At 37.3% G+C, this 27,852-nt stretch overlaps 1 protein-coding gene across 1 annotated transcript in view; it reads left to right on the forward strand.

Annotated features, from left to right (window-relative positions):
- The first annotated feature begins 288 nt into the window (after positions 1-288).
- The window catches only part of FAM83B (family with sequence similarity 83 member B), a 44,727-nt gene continuing 17,163 nt past the window's right edge, over positions 289-27,852 (forward strand). The window contains exon 1 of the mRNA XM_071432011.1: positions 289-732. Within this exon, the coding sequence (XP_071288112.1) occupies positions 289-732 (444 nt within the window). The remainder of the gene's footprint in view (positions 733-27,852) is intronic.

Genomic DNA, 27,852 nt, shown 5'->3' on the forward strand with positions numbered 1-27,852 from the left:
TTATCTGTTTCTCTAATATAATATTATCTATCTATTTAATATTTATCTATCTCTTTAATTTTTGGCAATAGTAGTCCCTGAGCCTTTTCAAAATATTTTAAAGTCTTGGAAAATGCTAGAAAAACTTAGAGCAACTTAACCAGAAGAGTATTTTAGTTAATAACTGTGTGCGTGTCATAGTTATCTAGAAATATTTTCATTGTTTTCTTACTTATTTTCTCTTTGCAGATACATTTCATCTGCTCATGAATGGACTCTTAGAAGACTTTATACAAAATACATGTGAAAATGGAAACTTCATCTTTGCTGTCCTCCTTACATGATGAATGCAGATTAGACAACTATATTGAACCTCATTACAAGGAATGGTACCGAATAGCTATCGATGCTCTGATTGAAGGAGGTTTAGAAGCCTACAAAGAATTTCTTACCAAGGAGAGATGCTCAGAGTTCTTAGCGGATGAGGAAATTGATTATATTTTGAACAATGTTCACAAACTTCCCCAAAACACAATTTATTCCTCTAACCATGCCATTGATGACACTTCTTCCTCGGGAACCTACTGGCCCATTGAATCAGATGTGGAAGCTCCAAATCTTGACTTAGGGTGGCCCTATCTGATGCCTGGAATTTCTGGTAGCACAAATATTGATCTGCTTTTTCATCCACCACGAGCACAGCCTTACACCATAAAGGAAACTGTTCGGAAGATGATACGAGATGCAAGAAAGGTAAACAAGAAAAATAATATTGGGAAAAACGTGGCAATAATAATAATAATCTAGTTGGTATTTTATTACAAGGGGTTTTTTGTTTTTATTTTTATCCTGGCAGGAAAAAAATATCTGGTCGCTCACAATTCAGTAGGAAAGTTTTTCCCAGACTGAGATCAGTCCTTTGGTGTCACATGCGCCAGTGTTATTAATCTGAATTCAGAGGGATCAAGGGTTAATTGGAGGGATTAATTAATAGTACCATTATAATGAATAATTACCATTTTACTGTAATGCTGACCAGTGCATGAGAAGTTTGTAGATAATCAGCACACCTTTTCTTTGACCTCAGTTGAATATGCATTGATACAATTCTGTATAACTTTGGGATTTATCCTGATGTTTCTGTCTTGCATCAGAGGGAGCATGCACTGATTTGGCATTTGCAGACAGTTATAAGAAAACAACACCTCAGTGTTCATCCAACTCACGTACCTTGGGAGTCTGGTTTTCTGATTTTGGCATGTCCTTCCAGAAATCAAACTCTGAATGAAAAAGCCAAACTAGACTAAGCAACAAGAAAATAGATCTTACTTGTGTATCTTGCCTTCATTTCTGATTAATGACTAGAAAATTTGGACATTTTTCCAAATGTACCTGTCTCCACTTAGGAACACTTATATCTTGAGTTTCCTACAGCACACCCAGCTTACACCTTAGTGACAGAATGTTGTATGTAGAAACCACTTTTGCTCTCAGTGTGTCAGTTTAAAACTTTTAAGTTTTACATTTTTAAAACAATGTCAGTTAAAAAAAATCAGAAAAAGTATTAGCATGCAGATCTGTTTGACACAGGTACATAATACCTCTTTAAAAGGCATGACAACGTTTCAGAAGTATTTCTAGCAATTATGTAAAATTTTCCCCGTGAAATACAGTTGTGTCTTGCATGACTCTACGAGCTTTAAATTGGTAGAATGGGCTCTATCTCACAAACATCTGTAAACACTTCAGTGGCTGAAATATGTTTCTACATGTGTCCTATAGAAACGAACTGAACAGGGCAGGGCAGGGAAGGACTGCGTCTTTTTACAATGTCTCTGCTATATTTAGATAAAGCATATAATTTGTTGCCATAATAGAGTTATCACTAGGTCTTTTATCTTACAGTTTATAATTTAGAATGACTTTGCTCAAGGAAGAGTTCGTTATTTCTCTCCCTCTTTATCCCTTTCTGAGTAAGATAGGATGTTTTCTGTTCTGGTATGTAGTGAGGCCTGACTGTAAATTGCCCAAAATACTCTTTCAACTGCAGCTCCTGACCTACCAATGTATCCACTATAAGGGAAACAACTAAAACACTGTTAACTCTGTTGAGAAAAGTAGTTCAGTTTTGCTTCAAGGTCTTGAAATGTCATGAAATTAGGCCAGTCCCCGTTAGCTGCTCCTTTAATGCGATTGTAGAAAAAATTTAGGTGTGCTTCTTGCTTTGCTTTGGAAGGAGGTTGAATGCATAGTATGTTGCTCCCTGGTGTGCTTATATTGCTTCCACTTTATAAAGAGGATGTTTTATATGTGTCACTGTCAAATCTGACAGCTGAAAGGTTTGTTTAGTTGATCAGCACAACCTCAACATCAACAACCACAACACTTTTGATACAATGATATAGATTGGTTGCTTCAGGGACCAGCAATTAAATCTAAGAGACATAGTGTTGTTCAGCCTCTTTTGTCTGCAGATGAATAGAAAAGTTTAAAATATTTTTAAGTAAGGTAAAGTATTTAAATCATGCTTACAGCAGGTAATCCCTTTGTAAACAGCCTAGTGCACTTCTCCTAAGCCACTTAAAAAAATGTAGTTATATTAAACAGAGTTCTTTGTTATGTAGTAGTGGAGATGTGTAGTCTCGAGACTGTTCAAAGGCAAAAGGATAATGCTGCACATGAAAAAGAGAAACCTGTAAAGAATAAATGAGAAAATCATATTCAGCCAACACAGCTCTAAGCAAAATCTGTGGGAATTTCAGAAGACTTCTGTGTGAAAATAAACAGGCTGTTGGAGGTGGGCATGTTCATACCACTTAAATTCAAGCACCAAGCCTGAGTGTCTGAGTTCAGGCATTGATTTCCCTGGGCTACCCTGACAGCTCAGTGTAATAGGAAACCAGCTCCTACAAGGGCAAGGCAGAGAATATTTCTGCACTGGTTCACTCCATGAAGGAACCCATTTGATGTGTATTTATATGTATAAAATATCCCAAAAATTCATGAAGGAGACTGAGCCACTTGAAACCTAGATGCTTTTGAATATTGGGATATATATAAGGATAAGATGACACTATTAGTGGACTTATTCTTGACCTCTTTCATGCTTGATGCATCACAGTGTCACTCCTTAAAATGATTATTATGTATGCTAATTCTGACCTTAAGAAGATGATGTAAACAACATTAAGCAACTTGCTTGCTGACTGATATTTTCCTGACTAAAGAAAATCATTTGTAAGCCCATGCTACACTAGAATAAAACCAGTGACTATAGAGAAGTGTTGTCATGTATTTCTTGAATACTCAAGCAGCATAAAAATTACAGACATCACCTTCATTGTAAAATACAGGTGATATAATAGTGGAATTCTTACAGAAAAGGATCAATACTGTTAAATCCTAGAAAAATGAGCTAACCATTTGAAGAGATGAATCCATGCCCATGATATATGTTTCTGAAGGTTTGTTAGAGCAGGGAAACTGTATTGTACACAGCTTGGCATTACATTGTCACCGATATACTACAGCACTTCTATGGGACAGATGTGATGTTAGCAGAGTGCCTTAGGTAAAACCAAGATGTCAACAAGATGGGCTTACAGTTGGTGTAACTAGACCTCATCTCTAAATGGTACAGCTTGCCAGCCACCCTCCTCTGTCAACATAACCTGTGTTCACACAAGGAGGCTGTTTGGCGTGACTGTGTCAATTGGGGAGACACGAGTCTTTTTCACATGTTGACATAACCATGTGAGGAAAAAGCACTGCGAGGTCTGTCTGACCTTAATGATGGAGACTTTTGTAAACAAGCTGGTAGCCTTATTTCTCTTTCGTTTTGGAGGCTTCTACCTTTAATCATTGGCAGGTTTCCGGCTTCTCTGAGGCTTGAGGTGCTCCTGCAGCCTGACTCACCACGGCTGGGCTGTCTGAACAGCAACTGATAATGTTTAGCAGTTTTTACTGAGAAGATTATTCATCTGGGAAATGATATCAAGATTATTACTCATCTGTGTCAGATTGTAGTGGGTTGATGCTGGTTAACATGAAACTTCCTTCTTTTAGTACACTGTAAGACAGAGACTTCAATAATGAAGTGTTCTCTCCCTCTGTGACTTTTCCTAAGAGTTGCCTCAAAACCATCAGTTATGAGATTGTGCATGTGTGCAAGAAATCTCTTGTACTATTTTCCCAGGTGTGATTGACAGGGTGAGGCCACAGGGAAAGGACAGGACAGGGCACCAAAGGGACCTTCTGGCAGTGTGTTTTTCTCTTTTACAGCAGCTAAATTTCTCTGTCGACCATGGAGACGTTCCTACACAGTTTTAGAGAGAAGGCACGGTTCAGACTCATATCCAAATAAGGATCTGCTCTTCCTGGAGAGAATTAAAACCTATTTTTTAAAGAACCATGTTGCTTAGACAACCCAAGGGTTACTGGTTTGTAGCACACGCCAGAAAACACTTAAAGACTTTCTGACGTACTTTTGGGATTTATGATGGAATGTATGAGGTAGCACATTATTCAAAAAATATGCAATACTTTTCACTGACTTTATTTTATTCAAATATACTAGCAGTCATAAGCCTGGGTTCATGAAATCAGTGATATTTTAAGAAGTTTTTAAAAATATAACTGCTTAGAAGCTTAAATAAAAATTAGAATGGTTAGTGTATTATAATTTTAGAAGATAAAAAAGGCAGTTGTTTTTGCTGAAATACTCATGATTGGGGCTTTTAATGAAGTTGCAAAACTTGGACCCTTGGGAAATAATTACTTTGTACACTGTGAATCAGTGTAACTTGTTATTAGTCTTGCTGGACACACTGTAGGTAAGCACTTGGTCAAAAAGGTGTTCCTTTGTATTCTTGTGAGAGAGAGGTATGTACAAAATGTAATGTGTGCATTGTTTTCTATAGCAGTGGATGTCGTCAAATAAAAACCAGTTGATTCATTTTACAAATATATAAAAAGGAAAATATTTTCTTTTAGTTTTGTGGGGTGTTTTTATTTTGTTGTGTATTGTTTCAAGCAAGAGTGAAAAGTTTGTATTACAGAAAAAAATTATTCACTATTAATTGGTTATTACTTGGTATTAATTATTATTAATTATTGTTCATTCTTCACTATTATGTACTGTTAATCTCATTTGGTCATGTGTATAATACAGTAATAATAGTCTAGTACTGGCTGCAGTCTAGTATGAAAGAAAATCAAATTCTTACATGCAAATATGAAGAGTAATGTTTCTGTACAGGAGAAAACTTGTAGAATATGGATGTGTTGAGCAATCTTTTATTTCTCTTTCACCAGTACTCTTTGCCAACTATTTTAAATATAATTTGAACACAGACTGGAACAATGATAATGAGTAGTGCTTGTGGCAGTGCTCCTCTTAGCTCACTAATTGCATTGGTTCAAGCAGATGAGAGAGAGGCTGCAACTTTTGGATGTAAAAACCAGAGCAATCTGCTGAATTCAGGGAGAAAGAATAGAAAAATACAGTAGTTGCCCAACTCAGACATTTTCTGTATTATCTTTAAAGTGTTAGATAATCAGCGGATATAATTTTCTAAGATGAGAGTAATGCATAGAAATACTCAGTTTCTGGCTGAAAACATGTAAGGCAGCATTTTCTCTGCCAAGATACTTTGCCCCACAAGGATTTCAGCAGGTGCCTTTTGGTTCATCTGCTCTGCAGAAAGGTGAATTCATCATTAACTTCCTCTCAAAGTCTGTTAAAAGACTTCCTGATGGTTGAAAACCAGCATGGCAATAATGTGTATGGTTTCCAGGTGAAACATAGTTTATAGTTTGTGATGATAGATTTATTTCAGAAAGTGAGATCATGTCCCATTTTTTCTAATTGCACAGAGTACATGCCATGTTTTGGAAGAGGACTCTTCTTGCTCTTGTTGCTACTGTGTGACCCAGTATCAATTTTTGTCATCAGAAAGTAGTGCTGTTCACAACAAGTAATTATTTCAGGCATTTTCTCTGCTTGGATTTGCCTTAGGAGTCCTCACACTGTTTTATTTGCCTGTCCTGTCCCCTTTTCTCCCTGCTGTCCTGCTCCTCCACGTAAGGGTAGTCCCAGAGCAGTCACAGCAGTTCCCTCAGTGCAGGCAGAGAGGGCTGCCATCCATGGGACACATCTGCAAGCAGTTTTATACTCTGGAAAACCTGGGACTTTTGTGAAATCCAATTCTTACATGCTCTAAACATGAAACCCACAATTTTTCCTGGTAGTGCTCCTGTTATGTGGGGAAGATACAAAAGTGAAGAGCAAGCAGAGTGCAGAGCCTGGGGAGTGGGAATCTTTGAGAACATAATTTTTAATTAGTTGTGGTAGTTTTGTATTCACAGGTTTCTGTCTTTGCAAGACTTTTGACATCTTCAATACTTGTATTAAAAGATGTAATTAAATAATTTAGAGGTATTGCCATTTTTATGTCAGAACTGTGCTAATGTGTTATCAAAATACCACACCTCCGTCATGAATTTAAAAATAGAATAAGGAAGATTAAAGACCAGATATTGCAGGCAGCTGTATTTCTTTATTAATGTCTGTCTCATTCACATACATATGAGAAGTAAGCACACACATATGCTTTGTAGCAATTCCTTTAATTAAAACATTTTCTCTCATTGACATAAATCTCTGTCAGTCAAAACAAAAGTGCCATTAAGAAGTCATTTACGCTTTTTGCACATTCAGTAGATTAAAGTGTTCTTTATCATATTCAGCAATAAGTTTGTGCTACATTATGCTGAAGCAGTTACAGATCAAAATATGCTATAAATACATAACTGTTGATTTAAAATAATTTTGCCCAGGCAGAATGCTTCTTTCAGTGCTCAGACTAGTGTACTGGGGTTTTGTCCCTCTCCTTTTCTTGCTTGTCCAAAAAATACTGGCAATGTTGAAGTGCTACTTTTGTTCATCTGAATTCCTCTCCCGGAGACATCTCAATTTTTCTGGATTTTTTTTTTTCCCCCAACCAGGAAGCAATCTTGCCTGAAGAACTATAGCTCTAATCACATTCATAAATCCATAAGCCTTTTTTCATCTTTTGCAGTTTTGCAAGAGCTTTTGAACTCATGATAGCTTTCCAGCACAGCCAGTGATCCTCTGAGGGGGATACATTTAGGGTCATTTTGAACATTGAATTTATTATATATCAGAATTTGGAAACTAAAATGTTATATTATCTGTGGTAGAATTTTAAACGAGCATAGCTTTGTGTGCAGATACCTGCAGTACTGAAGCAGTATTTGTGTAACACAGTGTGATAGAATCTACATCGAAAGCTGAAAAGTGCTGACAAAACAACAAAATTTCCCATTCTTCTGTTTGGAAGGAGTGGGATTGCATGCCAGTGAATTCCATGTATTGTTTCCTCATAGATCAGATCTGAGTAGAAGTATCTACTTCACTTGTAACTATTTCAGAGCAACTTGCTTAATGCTGCATTATTTTCCTTGAGGAGTATTGCAAGTATTCCAGCCCAGATGATAGAGGAGTCAAAGTACACGTTATTATTTACCTCTCCAAATGTAGTGCAGACCTTGCCCTAGATAGCTGTGTTGTCATGCCTTCTGTTTTAGCCTGCTGATAAACTATCTATATCCATTTTCTATATCTATAACCATTTTCTAATAAGAATACAATAAAATTGCAAGAGAAGCTAAAGTCCACATTTTCAGAAATGCTGTCAACATGCCTGAGACCTCAGAGGGCTTTTGCTCTCTAAAACCCTGCTGTAATTTACATTTGGTTGGAAGGAAGCATTGGCATCACAGCCATAACAGGGTGTAACTGGGGCTGAGCCTGCCACTTCACCGTAGGATCTGCAGACATCCATAAAATGACTCACCTCAATAGACCTGTTCAAAATAAATAACTGCAAGATCTGGCCATTGCTTGCTTGATCAACAGTTAATAATTTTTCAGTATACAATCCACTGATCAGCAAGCCAGCTGAATTTATAGTAGTGTTATTTGCATTATAAATACAGAATTATAAGCAATCAAATGATCTATCTCTGCTTTCCTTGCCCATGTTTTTCGTCTTTTCCCATATTTTAGGTGTTTGTTTTCTGAATCAGTGAACATTGTTATGTTTCACTGTGTGTTTGTATATCATACACATTTCTGCTGTTGTAGTCACCCTGATCAGTGCCAGCCAGTACAGACATACCACTACTACAATATAAACAGTAGATTCAGAATTTGTATGCTCTCCTTTATCCTTAGCCAGCAAAGAGCATAACCAAAGTGTGTGTAGTTCTGTAAATGAGACTACTGAGACACACTGAGCATTAAATGCATATAAATCACTTTTTTTTTTTTTAAAGATACAGTAATAAACCAAAAGTGTGAGAATATTATACATTAGCAAACAGTACTCAAAGCTAGTAGGGGCCTTTTTATTTTTATTTTCTGACCTCTGTGGTTTTAGTTTTTGATAAAAATTACAGTTGTGCATTTGTAATTATGGAGACTAATTTCTGATGAACATCAGTACTTCCCTGATAAAAGTTGCAAACTGCAGCTGTGTAATGCTTACTTTTCAAATATATTTGTAAAAGCATGAAGCATTTCCTAGCTTCAGATAAGAAGGGTGTGACGTATGCAGGGTGTTCTCATACCTTATCTAGAAGTGGGTTATCTTAACCAGTTCTGTCTTTTTGGTCTGGAGTGCTTGTGCTGCGTGCCCAGAAGATCTGTGGTGTGAGGGAACAGAACAGATTGCTCAAAACCAGGGTCCATGGTGACCCCTGCTTTCCCCAGCAAGGAGGATGGGCATGTAGCTGCCTTCAGAAAGCTTCTTGGTATGAATTTTACCCAGGCATTTTTGCTAGCTGCAGCACCAGATCTCCTCAGGCCCTTTCCTTCTGCCAGTGATCTTGCTGTCAGAGACGAAGCTGAGTGATAGGATAATATGAGAAGTTATGTGCCATATCTCTAAGAGATGAAAAGAAAACTTGGAGATCTGCATCATTCACTAGCAATCAAGCTTGAACAGTAGCACAGGATTGTGTGTTCAGGTAGCCAAATAGGTGTGCCTTCAGTTCAAACAGCAGATACAACATCTCAGCCCTATTTTCATGCTGTTTCCTGGAGCTGCAGGCACTCTTTCCTAGGAAGGCTGCACTTCAGCTCAATAAATTCCCTTTATGGTTTAAGCACTAGGTGAAGCACTAAGACATCACCTTTGAATTCAGGTGAATCTGAGTGGCATCAGTCCACAGAAGGCATTTTAGTTGGTGTTTTTCTTTAGGCTTTTGATGCTTGATAAGGAGGAAATAATATGGAGGATGAGATGAAATAGCCAACACAGAAAAAAGTTATGATTCCCAGTGGGACCTTTCTCAAGAAATGCCCACTAAAGGACTAAGCTCTCCTTAAGCTGTGCAGAACTCCCTGTTAGTGAGCTGTGCCTTCTGATTAGAGGCATCAGAGACAGCAAACAGAAGTTGCAGTGTCAGGCCAGCAGCACTGATTTGTTTCAAATGCCAGAGAGATGCTGCTTGTCAAAGCAACTAGGTCTCCATCCAGCATGACAGAGCACAGTAATATCTGAAGCTGTCTGCTGTTCTGATAATTTCCTGTCACTGACTAATGGTGGATTAGCACAGGCATGCAATAATTGCCTGGAAAGTCACTCTTAAGGGCGTGGGTTTTTTTTTTTTAAATAACAGCCAGGCCTGTGTGACTGCAGAGAATGTGTTTGATAGAGATCAGTAACCTTTGTTTGCTGAGGATGGGCCTAAAAATACAGCCATTTACAAGTGTAACTTTTACAGCAGTATGTACTCTAACAAGTCTACAGAAAGTTGTTTTAAAACATAACAAAAACTATGTTATTTTGCTCAAAGGATATACTTTTGAAATGAGAAGACTAAGTATAGATATGAAACCAGGAACTATGACTGATTCTTCTATTGTTTTATTTATTTGCTATCACCCTATTTCATGTTTTAGCATAACATCAGCACCAGTAATATCACTGTATTTTATAATGGATTTTATGATGCACAAAATTATTGCAGTAATATCATCATCTATTCTGTTAATGAATTCTAGATTAATGAATATTAGTAAGCCACTTGTGCCAGAAATCTCATTAGTCAGAGGATTTGATTTCTTATGCATAAGTTTAATGATGAAAGTTCAGTCCAGATCTGAAATGCCATATGATATTGCAATCACTCATTACAGGATTTCTGTCCCAAGTGAAGGCCCTGTTTTTCATCTTGAAGTTAGAGGAGTTAAACAGTGTCTTTGCAATGAGTTCCTGAGATCTCAGGAAGCTCTTTCTGTGTGCATGCCAGAGCCTTTCAAAGCCAGAGCTCCAGGTGCTTTTTGGAGAAAGGAGAGCAAAGGAAGGAAAAGATGTGCTGTTCTTGGGTGTTAGGTAAGAGGCATGTCAGAGGAGCAGAGATCTGCCAGTCCTTCCAGTTGATTCTTTTTAGAAATCAGTGCAGCAACTAAACACTGTTTCGACTTTCTGAGGGACCATAACACTCTGGAGCCTGCACCCAGGGTGAAAATGCTGGCAGCTTGAGGTTACTGGAGTCTTGGAGCATCATGTGGAAGGGGACAGCTTAAGACATACACAGATGGACCAGTGTTTGAATCAGCTGGGCTCCACTCTATGGTGGTGAGCATTGATCAGAAGTAATTCCTGAGAATCTGTATCAAAGGGGTGGGAGTAAGGCACAAAAGTTATGCATACTGAAGTGTATGTATGAAGTATTGTAGTGATTATACTTACATACCTGACAGGAAACCATCCTACATACATTTTTGGTCATAGTTTCTCTTTCCTTTCCTGCCATCTTTGCCCCCCTCTCCAGCTCTGTCCCTTGGACAGCCCCACCTCCTCTGTCCTTTCTCCTTTCACTGTGCACCTCAGACAAAGGTGGATATTTGCTGCCTGCTTGAGACACTTGTGGCATCTTTCTGGAAAGCAATTCCAGGTGGGACATCTGGAAATAATATCTCCCTCTTTGGTCAGTAAAGAAATGTGGCTGCCCTGGAGGGTGCCAGTCAGCATAGCTGGAGACAGTGCTTGCAGTACGGCGTTTGTGTCAGCTCCCCATCCTTTGTCACTACCAGTAAGGACTTGTGAAGCACCAACGTGGTGTTAGAAACACAGCAATGCTTTTGAATTGCTTGTCTCATCAATTTTATTGCCAGGTTTCTGATTTTTATTTTAAATTGCATCTCTGATATTAAGTAATAGGAAGGTATATTTTCTGAACAGGACTACCTTACTGATGTTTTTGGCAAAAATTACAAAGATTGAACAATTTTGTATCAGAAATTACAGTAGGCTACTTAATTATAACCATGACTTGTATACACAATTTCTTTTCATCTTCTTTTATCAAACAGTACATCTAATAAAATTTGACAAGAATTTTTTTGGGGAATATTTAGTAAAGGGCAGAGCGACAAAAAATAATATCTGCTCAATGAAGACACTATTTTTTTTTCTTCAAGCAAAATTAGATCTGTAATTCTGGGAGGATTTAAACACTGTAATTTGTGTACATGAGAGGTTCTATTAATTTGACATGCATATGTTTGCAGGATTGATGCCTAGGGATATGGCCATATATCATTAAGGATCTGATTTTGAAGGTTTAATTAATTTCTTTCTCTTAAATCATGCCACAGTACATTTGTAGTCCAAAATGAGCTACATCTTCAGGTGATTGCTTCCACTGTGAGCACCTGAAAAAGAATAACATGTGTCCAAGCAGACTGCTCTAATTCTTTTATTCTAAATGAAAACTGTGTTGAATAGCTGAATATCTGAAAGCCAAGCAAAGCCATGAAGCCAGTGGAATGTTTTCCTTTCCCCAGATGCTATTCCATCCCTGTACTGATCCCTGCATTCAGGCTCAGGTCCCACAGAAATGGGGTGGGTACACGTATTAATGTTATAGAAGATAGGCTGGTCTCTTCAAAAGAAATACAGAAGTGAGACTTAATTTATCATGTTGATACATTAAGAGCACAAAGAGGTTTTGCCAATACAGAATGTTGATCAAAGAACATTTTATTCTGTAGTTTCCTATAAATAGCTTCAACCAAAGTGATTAAGTCCTCAGGTAACAAACCTTAACAGTCTATACAGGGGATACAGGCTTTATTCTGCCACATTACACATGTTTACTGAGCTTCTGTACACTGCAAGGAAAATTCCATGGAAAAGTTTCTCAATTTGTTCTCTTAAGTACAAATGGAGGCTTTAAAAATGATTGCAAAATGTATTGCAAAAAGCACACGTGCACTTTTCCATGTATGCTGGCCTGCAAGTAACAAAAACAAAAGAAACACCAGTAAGAAGCGAACATCTGGAATTTAGTTATTGTGATAGAACTGTCCAAAATAGTTTATGGATTTTTTTTTAAATGCTCCAAATTCTTAAATTAAAACAGTTACCTTGAGAAATGGACAATTGTGATATGTTGATAGAGAATGGTGTTTGAATTTTCTTAGTGGTGTTTAAAAAATTCTAGGGATCAGAATTTCATAGTCTGCTAAATTCTGTGCAGGGACCTTGCTCATACTGTCTGAGAGGTTATTTGCTAAATTTAATTATATAAAGTAGTCCTTTGAGTAGGACTACTAAAGTAAAAGAAGAAAACAGTTTAATGTGTTACTGTCTAGTTCATAACCCAGCCATCTATTTTTAAGGTAGTAGACTGCACATAACAAAACCAGAAATAATTTGAAAAGGGAAAATATCTAATTTCTGAAATATTTAATAACAGTATTTTAATGCAGGAACTGAAGTTACAAAGCTACGTACTCTATCTGAAAGTCTCATTAGAAGATAATCCTTGTCAGACTTTTTTCCATAGAATGTAATTAGGTTGAAAATACCACAAAAAGCGAGGTGTTTAAAGATTTGGGGGGATTTCCAGCTGAGCACATTTGTTGAAGCATTCTAGGAGTACATTTATAGTTACCTGTTGTGGAAATATGATACAGAATGAGAAACTGTGATTGTGGAAATATGATACTGAATGAAAAGCTGTGGCATTTTAATGCCAAATACAGAAATCTTTCTGACCCTATTTCAAAGAAGTAACAGTGGCATTTTAGGCTGCCTTTCATTTCACACTGATGTTCACACAGACTTTCTAGTTTTAAAAACTCAAACGGAATTTCGAGCTGCTTTTTGTCATACAGTGTGTGTGGGGATTCATAATATATATATAGTGCATGCAAAAATAAACAGATATGGGTTTAAGCATAATTTTTCCTTACTCAGTAGATCTAAATCTGTGCAGTCTCTTTGATCAGTCTTGGCTGAATCTGTGTAAAGAATCTAAAATTTTCCCTAAAGAAAAGAAATACCTGATATGGTACAAAAAAGCTTCTTGACAATGCCTATTGGAGGTATTGCTGTCCTAGCAGTGGAGAGCTTTCTGAAAATTATGCTAAATATACTTCAGTTGGAGATTATGAAAGAAATCACTTTGGCTAGAATTTAAGCTACTTCTCTAATGAGGAGAAAATTGGAAATAAAGAAAACATTGTAACATAAACGTTAAAAATAATCCAGTACTTGACTTTTTTTTTTCTAATTTAGTGATTTCCACTGACTGTCCTAAATTACAGTAAAAATACACTGGTTTGTATTTTTTCTTTTTCAACAGCCATGAATAAAACAATTCCAGTGTAAGTAATAAGCATTGAACTATTATGGATTTTGTTTTTAAATTGCTGATCTGTGTCTCTAAATTGGATTTTGGCCTGAAACAGTAAAAATGCAAAGCATCCTATTTTAATCCATTTTATGCTTATAAAATATATAAATGCAATAAGAGAAATCTCTTTACCTGTTGAAAAAAAAGTAAGAACTGACATTATATATTTTTAAATAATCTGTATTAACAGGTTACAAAATATTAATATAATAAATACACGCGCGCGCACACACACACACACACACTGTAATTTCATTGAAAAACTGCTGTCAGCAGTTTTTCTGAAATGCAAAACACCTGTGAACATGATGTATGCCAAAAATCTTTCATTGTAATTATGAACATAGTTAACTAAATTAATGCATTATGAAAATTGAGAATGGTATTTCACTTTGGACAGTTTAATTAATTTCAGAGTCATGGTTGGCTCTTGAAGGTCAACAGGTTGTCCAGGAAGGATTTTCATGGTAATAAACTGTACACTCCTTTTTCCTTCCATTCTCAAATTTGTTCAAAGCCACAAAACTAAGAAAATCCCAATTTAAATGTTTCATTTGTTTTCGAGTTGTAAAATATTCCTGGATGTTTCACAGAATCTGCAGTTTTTGCTTCCTTGGTGTTTTTTAGGCATGCTTTGCTGGTCTCTGTGCCTGGGAATTTGAACTGAGTGGCTCTTTGCATTGTAATTCCTATACTCCAGGTTCATTCTCCTCAAAATCCCAGTGGCAGGCCTGTAATTTTGAACTCAATTCATAGAGATGATTTTCCCTCAAGACTAGCAGTTATTCTGGTATTTTACTGAATGCTGTTTTTTCATATAAAGCAGTCTTCTGTACTTCTTGATTATATACCACTGCTTTTACTGTGCTCATGTGTCCTCTTCATGAGCCTTGTCATTGCTTTCCTTTTCAGATATGATTTTCTAAGTGATTTTACTGGGAGTTGTTTTAAGAAAGAGCTGGGTAAACGTGAGCCTGTGATCAGTGTTTGTAGCCTTTGAAAAGTCGTAGTTTGTTTGGGCTCTCCTTGTTCATCTTTGCAGCCATTTCTGGACTGTGAAATCAGCAGAGGCTGATAAAACTGAGAGATTCACAGGTTTTGATGTCAGAAGGGACTGTAATGATAATGACATCTGACCCCCTGCACAACACAAGTCTGACAGTGTTGCATCCTCAAAGAGCTGATAATAAGAATAAATCTGACCTTAAAACAGGTGGGTGCTAGTCTTACCATCAACACTTCTGGGTAACTAATTCATAATTGCCCAGGAGATAAGGTTTTTTTTTGGACAATCACTTTTCTCTAAATGATGGAATTTGCTTGAGCAAACCCAGGTTGCAAACGCAGACCAAGCCTGCTTGAGCTTTCTGCTTGTGTATCTCATCACTCAACATGACAGCCAGCCAGAGGAGAAGGTGCAGAGAATTCTAAATGCAGGACTGGAGGCTGAGGCTCGGCTCGGGCTGATCTGTAGCTGCAGGAGTTGCTTTCATGGGGACCTTGGGATGCTCAGCCTCCCCACAGTGCCTGGCTGTTGGCCTCTGAGAAGCTGCTCACACAGCAGGGATCAGTGCACAAGGGCACTCAGGAGGAGCAGAGTGTCCTCAACTCCTTGGAGCATCACCTTAGCGTGACCAGACTGTTCCCAGTGGCAGAGCTCATTAGCAATGGGCTGACTCAGGTGTCCCTGCACAGGACAGCAGTGTGACACGCACACACACACACCCAGTTCAGTTTCCCAGATAAAAATAGCTGCAATATGTTATTCCTGCATTTATGGAATGGCTTGCACTTTGCAGAGGAGAAAAGCTTTCTGTGTGCATTTAAGTGTTAAGAGGAATTAAAAAAGATGCTTAGTTTTTCTGGTAATTCTTCTGGAGTCTTTTACAACAAAGTAGTAGAAAAAGATTTCAGTAAGTTTCTGGTTTTTTAGTTGCTCCAGGGATGATTCGGGAGGTTGTAAATAACATTATGCTATTAAAAATATATTTCTATGCTAATATCTTCTTGAACTGGATAAAATGGGAGTGATTTACGTGTTTTTCTAGTTCTCTGCATTTGTCTCAATTCAAAGGTCTTTTACATTCTTTAAAAAATCTGGTGGTTTTTGTATGTTTTCATTTTTGCTGAATATAAAAAAATTATGATTAAATGCAATGGTCTAGGACTTGGAAGACTTGTATACAAATTCCTTGTAGAACGCAGACTCCTCAGTTATAAATATGAATATAATCTCAGAGTGATTTGTGGAGACATAGATAGTTTGGCATACCTTGTGCTAGGGGTAGGGAACAGTTACAAGGGTTTTTGCTGAAATCTACCTTTTTCAGGTGCTTCCAATGGTTTAAAACTTTATATTTTGCATTAATCTTTTGTGTATTTGTTTTGTCCATGAGATTGTTTCCTTTAGAGCATTCGAGCAGAAATATTTCAGTGATATCCACATATGAAACAGAGTTGTTTGCTTCCCCATTATCTGCCAATCTTCTGATGTTATTTTTTTTCAAAATGTCCCTATGTGCATGAGAAACAAGAGAATAACTTTTTTGTTGTTCACTTGAAATCGTGTTTCTAATTTAGGTTGCATTTCAGCAAATGCTCAGTCACCCACAGAAATGTCATGAAAGTCTTACCTTTGCATACCTGAGTCTCGTTTCATTGCAAAAATTGTTCCCGTGTTAGTGAAAATTATGTATATTGCACGTCTAATATTGAATAGAGATTGGAGTATCTTTTAACTACGAACTGCTAGTCACAGGAAACCAAAAATTATAATAGACTCACTGAAAAATTCCTTCCTGACAGCTGTACTTCTTGAGTGAGTGCACACTGTACCAATATCTGAAAACAGATTCAGAATTACAGTGAGACACTCTGAAGAGCAGGAAAAGGTGTACACCTTTTTAAGTGAGAAAGAAAAAAGGATAAAAACTGTCCTGTTCCTACATCTGAAATGATTGTTCTTTTTTCTTTTGTCGATACAGTGCTGGTTTGAAACTTTTTATCGAAAGGAAATAGGCAAATAATAAAATGGGTTTTTTCAGTCAGTGTGTGTGCACATGTGTGCATGGAAAATGTGCACTGTGCTACAGAAAATGTGGATTCCATGTATGCACACAGGCACAGGGAGCAAAGCAGTCTGGGATGGGAAGAGGCTTTCTTGGAGTAGGCAGGTTACTCAAGGGAACATGTTTCCTGAGACCTGAGAGGTACTTTGTAATAACAAATATTTATTTGAAAGGCACTACTTTGCATTGAAAAACAACACTTGGCAAAGTGTTCTTGGAATAAAATGTTCACCTCTCCTCCACAGATGTATATTGCATGTTCTCACCTCCATCCTTACTTCAAACAACTGAAGTTATCTCATATAAATATATGAGTTAACTCATATAAATATAGCTATTAGCATGCTTGGCACATTTTCCAGCAGAGCCAATTTGCCAATAGAACGTGGCTTACTGTAAATCCATGGGTGGTTTAGTCAGTGGTGTTTCTGCTTTCACTCCTTATTATTAGAAGTTTCCACTTTTGATGGCAAAATAAGTGAATTTTCCTCTCTGCCCCTCATATTTCCTAACATATATACCCTTGAGGTACACAGATATTCAACGCAGGAATGTTTTGTGGCTACAGAGGATTCATGGGCACAAATAGGCAGCAAATCTTGCAAAGAAAGGTGCTGAAGAGCTGCAGTAGGTACCCCTGAGACTGATTTTCTTCTTCCTCCATTCTTAAATTCAGGTGTCTGCTGTGATGTTTTGGAGAATACCACCTTGCTCTAGCAGGAGTTTTGCATTTCTTGCTGATGTTCCGCAGCCTTCCTGATTAGATCTCTGATTATCACTACCCAAATGGAGGTTAGGGGTGTGTGTGTGTGTGTGAACTGGCATGCAATGCACAGTAGGAGGAATATTTTGTAGAAAGGGGAATGCTCTCACACACATGAGGCTGTACATTGGAAGACTTGTCATAACATGTTTCTCTTTTTCTTAAAGAACCCTATTAACTTGCCATTAACTTGGTCACTAGCTCAATTGAGTATAAAGGGTTCAGTTACTTGCACAGTGATAATCATTTTTTGGATAATTGTTCATTTTAATGATTCTTGAATGAGTGCTTCATTATGCATCCTATCCTTGTGAGAATGAGAAAAATGAGAGGAGCAGACCATGGTTCCCATGTGTGGCTGAGGCAGAAGGAATCTGGGTCATGGAGGGAAGTCTTGCAGCCTGGCTGTGTGTCTGCTCCTTTCCAGATGTGTCCTGGAAGTGGCCTAGGGCTCTGATTTAAGAAAACGTTATGAATACACTTAATAAACTTGTAACCATCAAAAATAAACTTTTACATTTAATTGGAAAGAGTAGTAGATAGCAAAGATGGAGTATTAAAAATACCTGACCAGACTTTTATCAAAAGGATCAAATAATCCTTCCTCTGATTTTTCATAATTGTAGTATCAATTTTCAAGTGATGAATTAATGGGGTCTTATGGAAGAGCTGTGCAGATCAGTGAAAGCTGATGCTAACTGCATTTTCAAAATAATAGTGTCACCAAGATAATTGTAAAGCTGTATTGCTTCTTCCTTGACAGAGATGGTTATTCAAAAGTCAGCTCACACAGAGGCAAAAGATCAGTTGAGCAAAAACCTGGCAGAAACAAAGAAAGAAATTTTTCTTTAAAATTTTTCCACTTGTGTCTTTTAGTTCCATTTATTATCCCTTGACTTGCAACTCCCTCAAATACTTCACTACCTGTACAGGATTCACACTCAAACAAGAATTGTCAGGTTTCACTTAAAAAGCTTTTAAAGGATTTAAAAATTTAAATAATTTTTATAAATACAGTATTTTTAAAGTTTCAAATTGGTACTGAAATTATAACTCTTTGATTAAAAAATTATTTGTAAATATTTTACTGTTGTATTTTTTAAGTGCTGCATTTGATCAGAAATTAAATTCTGCTTAGTACCTTGTTTAGTTCCAATTCACAATTCACTCCACTGGGGCTACAAGAATTGCAGCATTACTTATCTTCTTCATTTCAGTTTGCTTCACGGGAGGTTTGAGCAGGGTTTCTATAATTGCTTCCCTACTATTTCAGACGTCTTGCTCCATATGTTATTGTGCATAAAAATTTAAATCTGTTTTCTTCCTGAAAAGCTGCACATAATTACTTATTAACAAGACTAATCTTTTCTTATCTTTAGGACATTCTGCCAATGCTTTCAGACTAGTCTGCAATTATTTTTTTCCTTTTTCATTTAATCTATAATAAATAACCTGGCATGCCAGGGTAATGGATTTCACCTGAGGACCTGAACATGATTTGCAGACAACAATTAATTAATTAGTTTCAAAACCTGTCTTAAATAGGTGAAATTGAAATGCAGTCTGCCAGCACACAGTCATTAGCAATATGTTGCACAAGTAGCTGTGGCTGCTCTATGAGCAGGTGGTGTAATCTGCTTCTCTTGAGTATCAGGGAAGGTTCCTGCTCAATTGGCAGCATGTTTAAAAAAGTAAATAGTTTAAATCAACTGATCAGGTTGTTTACTGGCATTCAGATGTAACTGTGTGCCATATGGACTTATGCAGGCTTACCTTATGTCTGTGATACATGTTTCAGAATAGAGATCTGACATAATTGCTGTTGCATTTTTTGCAACATAAATGTTACTACAGGTGTTGTCCAGTCATTCTATTTTTACTTATAAATGCATTTTACTATGTCATGTAGCTAAACTGGAAAATTTTTGAAGGTGAACAGAGAATCTGGCAGAGCTAAACCTTGCAGGAAATTTTCATTATTCATCCTCTCTTATTTATACCAGAGGATCACTGGCTTTCCTTTATACTGACCCATTACTGACCTGTGACCAGTAATTTTAAACAGCCTGCATTCTGTATTTTTCTGGTTTATTCTAACCATATTACTGCTTGAGTTCACCTCCTTAAACATATTTAAGTACATCTATAGAACTTGAAATTAGTAGCATTGAAGCAAGGAATCAGGAAGGAAGCAAGGAAGCAGGAATCAAACCTTTGTTGTGAATATTGTAAGGGTATAGTCATAAAATGTAGAATAAAAAGGGGAGTATTTTTAAGCTTGTATAAAATGCATAGGAGCCCATTTTAAGCCCACATTCAGTATCCAATATCAGTTTCTTTTCAGTCTCAAATTTAAATCCATTTGGAGTTACTCCATTGAAAGAGGGAAGAAGGGACAGGAAGGGAAAAGAAAGAATTAAGGGAGTGTAAGTGGAAGGGGGGAGGTTGAGGGAAGAGGGTAGTAAGGCGACGCAGTCACAGAAGGAAGGGGGAACAGAAATAGGCCATAATAATTGTGAATTATACTGGGTTTGCTTCCCCTTTTATGACAACTGTATGAAAATCTTTAATATCATTGAGCCTTACAGGCTGCTAGAAATACATGCAATCAAAATGTTTTCATTGGACAACTAGTTTATACATCTGGCCAATAACCAGTCCTTAAGTGTGTACACCTCGTGTCTTTTACTGACTCCTCTCAATCACATGGATGTAGCTGAATACAAAAGCTGTATTTTGAAAATGGATGAAATTAGCAATATTTGAAAGGGTGTTTTCCCATTTACCATTCCCTAAATATGTGATTAGCCTTCATTTCTGTATTAATTGACTCTTTTGTTGGTTTTCCTTTCAGAAGTCAGGCTGAGCAACCAGCTTGGGGTCATCAAGCTGTTTCTTGAATTGTGGCCATAAGCATTATTTCCCTGATACTCAAATGTTTCATTAAAAAGGACCAACAACAAAATTATTTTGCTGTCTTGCATGTGATCCATCCAGGTCTGCTAACTGCAGCTGCAACAAATATTACTCTATTGCAGTAGACTGTAATGCTCCTTCTTAACCTAAAGACAAAGAAATTATGCCACTATTTTCCAAAGATTAACAGGAGCCTCTGTTGAGGCTTCCTTTCTTCACTTTGGTATTACATTCTCTAGACCATGAACCAGAGGAGTTTTTTAACCAGAATTGCTTCTAGCTCATTTGGGGTTCGATGGACATACAATGGTGTCTTCTGCAGGGACTCCCAATTTTTTATTCCTCTTTTTTTCCTACACTTACCTCTGGAACACTTTCTTCTACCAGTGTTCTTATGCAGTCTACCTTTTGGAAGAAGTTTTGAGTGTCTATAGAGGACTAACCTTCAACAATTAATGATATAATTAGGACTTGTTTCTCAGTATCAAGGTCATAAAGTCAGTTGTATAATCAGGTCATGCTCATTGTTCAGTCTTTCACTGATTTGAAATCTAGTGATTGAACTTTTTTTTGTTTTGTTTGGTTTGGTTTGTTTTGGTTTTTTTTGTGTTTTTTTTTTTTTGGTGGATTTTTTGTTATTGTTGTTGTTTTAAATTGGGCACTGCCTACAAAAATAGATTTGTGTTCTCTCGGATGCAGTGCCTTCCATGTTAGAAATTATTAGTCTTTGCATGAATTTGTGTTTGCTTGATGCAGGGTCACCCTGGTGTAAGACTTGTGGACTTAGCAATACATGGCCTACAGGTCTTCCTCAACTGTATGCTTTTATTTTTCCACTTGCTAAAAATGTTGATAGGCCATCCATGTGGACTGTGCCTAACATACTGCATATAGGTATCCCAAAGACTATCTTTCTGAATCATAAGGCACTCTGAAACACATCAGATTTGTCTGCTGACTTGGATACACCAAAATTTTCATGTGCATAGAAATGCAAAAATAAGTGTTTCCTGCTTTTGAGACCCTTACTTTCATTTAACTCCATTCTTTTCCAGCATCTACTGTGGAGTCAGTCAGTAGTTTCCACCCCTGTGTTACATACCTGCCTTTCTTCTTGGATTCTCTTCTGTGCAAGTTGTTCCTGCTGTACCTACTTATTCTTGTAAGCAAGAGCAAGGGATTTCAGGCAGTTTACTATTAAGGTCTTAAAGATGACAAACAGTACACAGCTGTTGCATAAGCAAACTTAAAAGCAAAATTATCCTTCCTGGTCTAGAGAAGTTGGTCTGAATCATCTCTTCTTCCTATAAATCTGCCTTTGATGAAGAGAATCTTTCATTGTTTCCGAGTGACTAATTAACAAATGCCAACAAAATTCTATACTTTAGGAAATGCTTCTGTTATAGATTAAAGTTTACACCCTGTAAATGTTCATTTATATTGTGGGGTTTTATACGTTGTCGAGCATTTTTCAATATATAAACTCTCAGGAAGAGGGGTTTAGTATTGAAAATGTGTACAGGACTCTTGAGGAAACCCAAATGTATCAGTGGGAAGGAAGACTGACTCAGAACATCATTCCTAATCTAAGAAACCCCACCAAAATGTACCGTTAAAAGTGGCAAACCCCTAAAATATTCTCTAGAATTGTTATCTAGAGTAGCTGAAATCTCATACATTTACTTTGACTCTTTGATAAGCAGTCAGTTATTTTAATATTTCTTGAAAGAAATCACAGGAAAAGCCCTTAGAAGTATTAATGTCCAATCTAGTTTACTGTGGCATGAGGAGCATTTTTAAGCAAGAGTAATTTGAAAGGACAATTTTAGTACATTTTAAAAAAAGGTTTTGTCCCTTTGCCTTCCCTTATCCCTCCCTGCATCTGAGGTATCCCTTTCCCTTGTTCTCAGGTGTGAGATAATAATTTCAGGTATTGAAAGAGTTTTTAACCTTGTAGTAGTAACTCATACTACTGAGACTTTTAAATAAAATAATTGAGACTTATCACACTGCTGTGCATTGTTTGGTTTTGTGCAGTCACTAAATACACACATGAATAATTAAGTGCTTCTACTTATAAAGAAATTTAAAAAAAAAAGTATAACATTATAATATTAATTCAAGTACCCTAAACATTCACTAAATATTAAGGGATCCCATGAGAACCCTCATATTGAAGCTGTTAATACTCTTTTAAATAAAAAAAGTATTTCTGAAGCAGCAAGTCTTTGAAATTCATCATAGAGAAAGCCAGAGGCTAGAGAAGTACCTTTGGTTTTTGTCATGAATTTCCATTGTGGTAAAGCAGAGTCGTAGGCTGTCAGAAATCCTGGCATTTCCTTTCTGAAGTGCTTTCCTCAGAAAAAGCTTGGCAGCTTCTCAACATAACAACTGAATATGAACATTCTGAAGGGCTAAATACAAATATTATAATCTTGCTACCCAACCAGCTGCAGCCCACATGGCTCTGGGAATACAGCAGCAATACCAATGGCAAGAGAAGAAAGGGCAGAGGAAGGTCCCTAATGCATTCCCTCCATCTTGCCAAGGATAAGGATTTTCTGTGCTGCCTTATGTCCTTTTCTGTAGGACCTCTGCCTGCTTCTGTTCTCAGTGACAGAACACAACTTGCTTGCTAAATACCTAAGGCATTTTAATTGTTGATGGGAGCACTGCAAGCAGGAAGGAAAGTGTTAAAATTGAGCATTGTGAACGCTTGTTGTTTTAATCATGCATGACAGATTTTTGCAGATTTAGGTAAATACTTTCTTGTCTATGGTGTCCCAGCACTGAGTAGCAGCTGTTTCTTTGCAGATCCTTCATTCCAAGGATTTGGTTTATAAATGCTCTTTGGAAAGTCCCATGAAGAATCCCTGGAATATCCCCTTTCATCTTCTCGTTGCCATGACTTGCTGACACTCAGTTCTGCCTGTGTGGAAGTAAAGCTTCAGAGGAATTACTGCCTCTGCTGCTGGCTAGAGTGAGGAGGTATCTCCTGTGATTTGGTCAGCTGCTCACGATGAGTTCTTACTAATCCTTCGGCCAGAATAACAACTACCAAACTCATGGATAAACATCACATTTATAGAATTAAGGTAGCTCACTCCCATTGGTTTTGCAAGATAAAATTCCCAGTTGTGTGTATTTCAAGGGGTGACAGACAGGGCGTCACTGTAAGGTGGTGTTAGGTAAGGACTTGTTAGCTTGGCCTGCAATAGCTTTCTGAAAGGTAATGCAGAAGGCTCCTATACATTCACTTTTCAGAGAAAACAGACTTATTTCCATTTTAGAAAACTTTACTTTTGCTTTGGTTTTAATTTCACCTGTCGAAGATCTAATGCTGGTCTTCTGATCTGCTTTTTTTAGACATATTAAGCTATACAAAAGTTCCCAAATTGAGCAAAAGGCAGAATTCTCGTGTAGTTTTAAGAAGATTCTTCACTGTAAAAATTTGATCTTCCCAGTGTTTTTCAAAGTAAAATCTTTTTCAGAGCTCTTAGTTTTTTAAAAACACTTAGTTTTTACTTTAAAATTCTTGGATTTTGTAGGTGATACGTGGCATGATAAAATGAGGCTTGGTGATCAGAACAGAAGGTGTACTTGGTTCTGAGAGCATGTGTTTTTCTATCCTCAGAATAAATGGTAGAACTAATTTGGAGCAGGAGGAGGAAAAGAGGATTAAAAAAAATCATCCTTTCTCAGAGCTCCTGTTTTTATTGTCATATTACTCTTCGCCAATAGAATCAGAACATTTTCCCCTGTTACTGGTAGCTAGAAAGTTCCCCTACTTCACATCTTTTTTGTGTGTTTCTTGGACAGAACAGATACCATATGGACTGCACAGATAAACGCAGTTTAAAAGGGTGCTGGGGTTGTTTAGTCGGGAGAAAAGGAGACTCAGAGGTGACCTTATCACTCTCAGCAACTCCCTGAAAGGCGGCTGTAGTCAGGTGAGGGTTGGTCTCTTTCTCCAGGCAGCAACTGAGAGAACCAGAGGACACAGTCTTAAGCTGCACCAAGGGAAATATAGGTTGGATATTAGGAAAAAGTTTTTTACAGAAGGAGTGGTAAAGTACTGGAATGGTCTGCCCAGGGAGGTGGTGGAGTCACCATCCCTGGATGTGTTTAAAAAAAGAATGGATGTGGCACTTGGTGCCATGGTTTAGTGAGATGTTTGGGCATGGGTTGGACTCAATCTTTAAGGTCTCTTCCATCCTTGTCATTCTGTGAATTCTGTGAAAATTATTTGTATAGTTGCCTTATGTGGTTACCCGCCTTCATAATTTTCTAATAGTTTGCATTGGTTTTTCTTGTTGTATTGCAGGAGATAGCTAAAAGTTTAGTTTATGTTTTCTGGACAGTGACCTTATTTATATGATTTTGTGTTGATGTTGAGCTTTTCTCGTGTCCTGTTGCAGGGAAAAACTATTAAGGTTATTGAGGATTGCTCATGTACCTGTTGGAAGTTAATTTTTATTAACTTAGTTTTTACTTTAAAATTCTTAGATTTTGTAGGTGATATGTGGCATGATAAAATGAGGCTTGGTGATCAGAACAGAAGGTGCACTTGGTTCTGAGAGCATGTGTTTTTCTGTCCTCAGAATAAATGGTAGAACTAATTTGGAGCAGGAGGAGGAAAAGAGGATAAGTGAGGGTTAGGAGAGCTGATTCTGAGGTGGTGTAGCTGCTTGTAATAATGAAGTGCCAGACTTCACCCTGTAGTTAATTAAATTGCTTTTAAAGAATGCAATAGTGGGAGAACATTTCCAAGTACACTGCATAGTTATGGTATATTGCTCTGTGTCTGTAGAGCCAAATTAAATATATTAAATAAGATCTCAGGGGGTCAATTATGATGATAATACAAGTAGTGACAATGCAACAAGTAGTGATATTAATTTCATGAATTTTGCATAGGTATAAATCATGTCAGTATTTGTTCCATTATATTGCCACAGAAATTGTAGGAGAATGGATAATACTCAGATGGTTGATTACTATTTATATTATTGTATTATCATGTATTTACAGAGCAAGGCTTCCCTCATTACATTACACTTTGGCACTTTATTGGAAGACTTCTCATTTGTTACTGTATTGTGAGACCTCAGCAATTCATCCAGGACAAATGGTTTCAAAGTAGACTTTGCCATAAAATGATGTGTTGTGCAAAGCATTTCAGGGCTGTCTTCAATTTTGCAAATTAATACCAAATTAATGAACTTATTTCTTAGAAGCACTCTGGTGTGAGCAACAGTGCCAGAATGTAAGGATAACAGATGATTTATTAGGGAGCTGTTAATATGAATTGCAGGAAAAGTAAACTGGACCTAAACCCTCAACCATAAAAACCAACATAATATAATTGAGAAAAGAACCACAATAATTTGTGGGACATATTATATAGCTTACTAGAGGGAGGTTGTTTGCATTGACCACCAAATTTGTCTCTTCTGATGCCAGAAACTGAGCAGTCCATTTGCTGCCTGCCTCCTGTTCTAGCAGCATGGTACACAGCCCTGAATCCTCCTTCTGCACTGTTGGAATTGCCTGCTCTCTGAGAAGGGCCAGACTCACATAGCACTGAGCCTGTGCCTCAAGGAGATTCTCCCCAAAACAGAGATCTGCAAAAAGAGGACTGGAGTAACAGAGGTCAATGAAAATAGAATTAATAATTCTGTCAGTGATGTGCTTCTCTATTCTTGGGGTGAGAAAGGGTGGTGACATTTAAAGCACTGCACAGCAATATGGATTTTTGTCATGTAATGACCAAAGTAAGCTGCATGTGGGTTACAAGAAATCAATACTCTTGCAGTGTAGGTAGGTCTTCAGCATTATTCTTTACTAGGTTATTGATATTGGTAGGTGTCCCTTGTAAAGCCTGCCCTAAGCAAGCAGTTTGAGTAGAGGACTCCTATATTTTTACTGTTTATAGCAAAGGAGTTGTTAAATGACACACACTGCAATATATAACCTGGAGAATCATAATTCATATTTGTGAAAGAAGTGGTAATGCTGAGATAATGAAACTGTCAAGAGTTCACAAAATAGACTTCCTTAGTGCTAGCAGTAAAGGCCTTTTGTTACATTTATGCTTGAATTTCAGCACACACTTATTTAAAAAGGTTGACTTTGATGTCCTAAAACTCAATGAAGATTAAAATCCACTTATTTTTTCTTATCAAGAATGGAAGAAGTAAAGCAGAAAAACTCCTTTATTTCTCTGTGTTCTCTTTTTATAGTATCTGTTTGTTTTCTTTAGGCCTCACAGCAAAGTTTATAATGACTGCCAAACATGGCAGAATTTGCTTTCATTTTGAAAATGATGGGAATGAAGATCTCTGAATCATTGAGTTGCAGCCTTTGGTCAGTTTGGAAGTCTCCAGCCCAGCCTCCTGCTTAGAGCATGGCTAGTGGTAATATCTGAACAGGTTGCCCAGGGCTTTATCCAGCAGGGGCTTGAAAACCCCCAAGAATGCAAACTGGACCACTCTGGGCAACCTGCTGTACTGCTGGGGTGTCCTTGTGGGAATAAGGGGTTCCCTATATCCAGGCAGAACTGCTCTCGTTTCACTGTAACCATTGTCTTTTGTCCTGCCACCACTGCAAAGAACCTGACCTTGTCCCTTGAGAACTTCCCTGTAAAGTACCAGGAACTGCTGTAAGATTCCCTGAAACCGTCTTTGCTCCAGACTGAACAACCCAGCTCCTTCGTGTGGTCTGCACAGGGACAGTGCCCTCTTGGTGGTGGCCCTCCCCTGGACACACTCAGGAGATGTTTATTGATAAGTGAAACTTTTGGAATTGGCAATTTCTTTCTGGATAAGCCTCTGAATAGAGTTAGTTTCTGAAGGTGAGAAGTATCTAAGCAGTTACAATGCACATGGATGGGCCCAAAGTAGCAGAAACTTACCCTGTAACATAACAGGCGCCACAGAACTGAGCATTGCCTCCATTATGTCATGTTATCCACTCTGTTGCCATGTTACCATGTACATAATCTCCTGTTTATCAAGGATATGCAGGATATTCCAGCTATAGCTTTTTGTTTTAACCAACAAAGAAATATATGTGTGTCTTTCATGAACCTTGTCAGTGGTACTTTTTGTAGGAGTTGGTCATTTACTGAAATTGAAGATTAAAAACTTTGAAAGAATGAAAAGAATACTCTGTATTTGTACAGAGTGATGATAGTTTAGAGATACTGAGCTTTAAAATGGTACTTTCCTCACTAACATGCAAATTAAATAAATCAGCTTTCTGAAAAAGATCAGTTTAGGATATTTACATAAAAATAGTTCTATTCAACAAAATTATACTTTCCTCTCTGTATTTACATGTTTTTAAATGTCAAAGAATGGTGTATAGTTTACTTTTCTGTTGCAAAGCATA

Source organism: Agelaius tricolor, unplaced genomic scaffold, assembly GCF_023055355.1.
Source record: "Agelaius tricolor isolate 1412-34295 unplaced genomic scaffold, bAgeTri1.0.p SCAF_1, whole genome shotgun sequence".
Classification (NCBI taxonomy): domain Eukaryota; kingdom Metazoa; phylum Chordata; class Aves; order Passeriformes; family Icteridae; genus Agelaius; species Agelaius tricolor.